Here is a 1,435-nt window from a genome sequence, read left to right on the forward strand (position 1 = left end):
ACACCTTCAATCAATTTCCTACATTCCATATTAAAATTTTCTACTCAAATTTTAAACCTTAAAAATGGCAAATAAAATACTAGATCCAATCTTTAGATTATACGATCCGATTCGTTATTCATTTAACAAGAAAAAAGAGGATTATATTATCATCTCACCCACTGTTGGTTCTAAATCCCAATTGAATGATGGTGGTAGAATTCTCTTCGAAATAAATTCATTATCGAATTGGTTGCTTCTTTCCGATGCTTATTTCAGATGTGATTTCAAAATTAAAGAAGCCACTCAGAATCAAGTTCCACAAACTAATACAACGTTAGAAAACAATTTCTTTCCATCTTTATTTAGCGAGATGGTTTTGGAAGCTGGTTCAAATCCGATAGAAACAATCAAACATCCTGGGGAATTCGACACAATGTTGAAAACAGTTTTATATCCTAAAGATTTCGATTCAGTCTCAGGTTGGATACCCGATGTTGGTGATGGAAGTATTTTAAAAGAACCGGTAAGAAATCTTGCAAATGATGCCGATTTAGCTAGAGTGAGAGTTGTTGCTCGAAACACGATAGAAAGAGTAGGACGAGCAGTTAATCATGGATTCGAAAAACGAGTACTTCAGTATAATAATGTTATTGAGAATAATAGGTGGGGTAATTACGTAAATTGGAAATTATATCCTTTATATTCGGTCTGTTGGAACATAGAAAAGTTTTCATAGGTTTACCATATAAAATTCATATACAAAGAGAAATAAACGACGATAAGATATTCTTTGGAGAGAATGGTTCAGATGCAAAATTAGAAATAACGAATCTCCAACTTTTCATACCCGTAATAACACCATCAATTCAAGTAGAAACGAAAATATTCAACTCGTTAACTAAAGATATTGAAATAGCTTTTCTTCATCGTAACACTGTAGGTAGCATGACTTTAACTGGAGAATCCACCACATGGCCAATCACTAACACTATTAAACCAGCAAGATATTTAATAGTTGGTTTCAAGAACTTACCAGATTCTCAAACGAATAACAATAATGTTTTTAGAGTGGCAATGAACCAAACTCAAGATCCTTTAATCCAAAAGTTCAAGTAAGATTGAACAACGATAATTATCCTAACCAACCTTTAACAATTAATCCAACCACAAAGGATTATAATGAATTGTATAGAAACTATAAAAATATGTGTGAATTATTCGGAAATCTACCTCAGTTTGAATATGTAGATTTTGCACTTAATCATCCAATCTTCTGTTTTGATCTTTCAGCTCACCAAGAAGATCTTTTCAAAACAGGAGTCAACATAAGTATTCATATTGAAAAAACACAAGGAGATGTAACAGGTTATTGTTTATTATTGGAAGAAGCAAAACATTTAATTAAAATAGCAGATAGAAGAATGATAAGAATTGAGTAAAAAATATACCCTTA

General features: G+C 31.6%; 1 protein-coding gene across 1 annotated transcript; it reads left to right on the forward strand.

Annotated features, from left to right (window-relative positions):
* Positions 1-64: 64 nt before the first annotated feature.
* LOTGIDRAFT_176636 (hypothetical protein) lies at positions 65-1,421 on the forward strand (the record flags this gene model as incomplete). The annotated part of the gene is made up of 2 exons (XM_009055103.1): positions 65-650; positions 1,273-1,421. 2 exons carry the CDS (start codon positions 65-67, stop codon positions 1,419-1,421), a joined length of 735 nt encoding a protein of 244 aa, XP_009053351.1.
* Positions 1,422-1,435: the final 14 nt, after the last annotated feature.

This window comes from Lottia gigantea (assembly GCF_000327385.1).
Source record: "Lottia gigantea unplaced genomic scaffold LOTGIsca_2314, whole genome shotgun sequence".
NCBI classification, from domain to species: domain Eukaryota; kingdom Metazoa; phylum Mollusca; class Gastropoda; family Lottiidae; genus Lottia; species Lottia gigantea.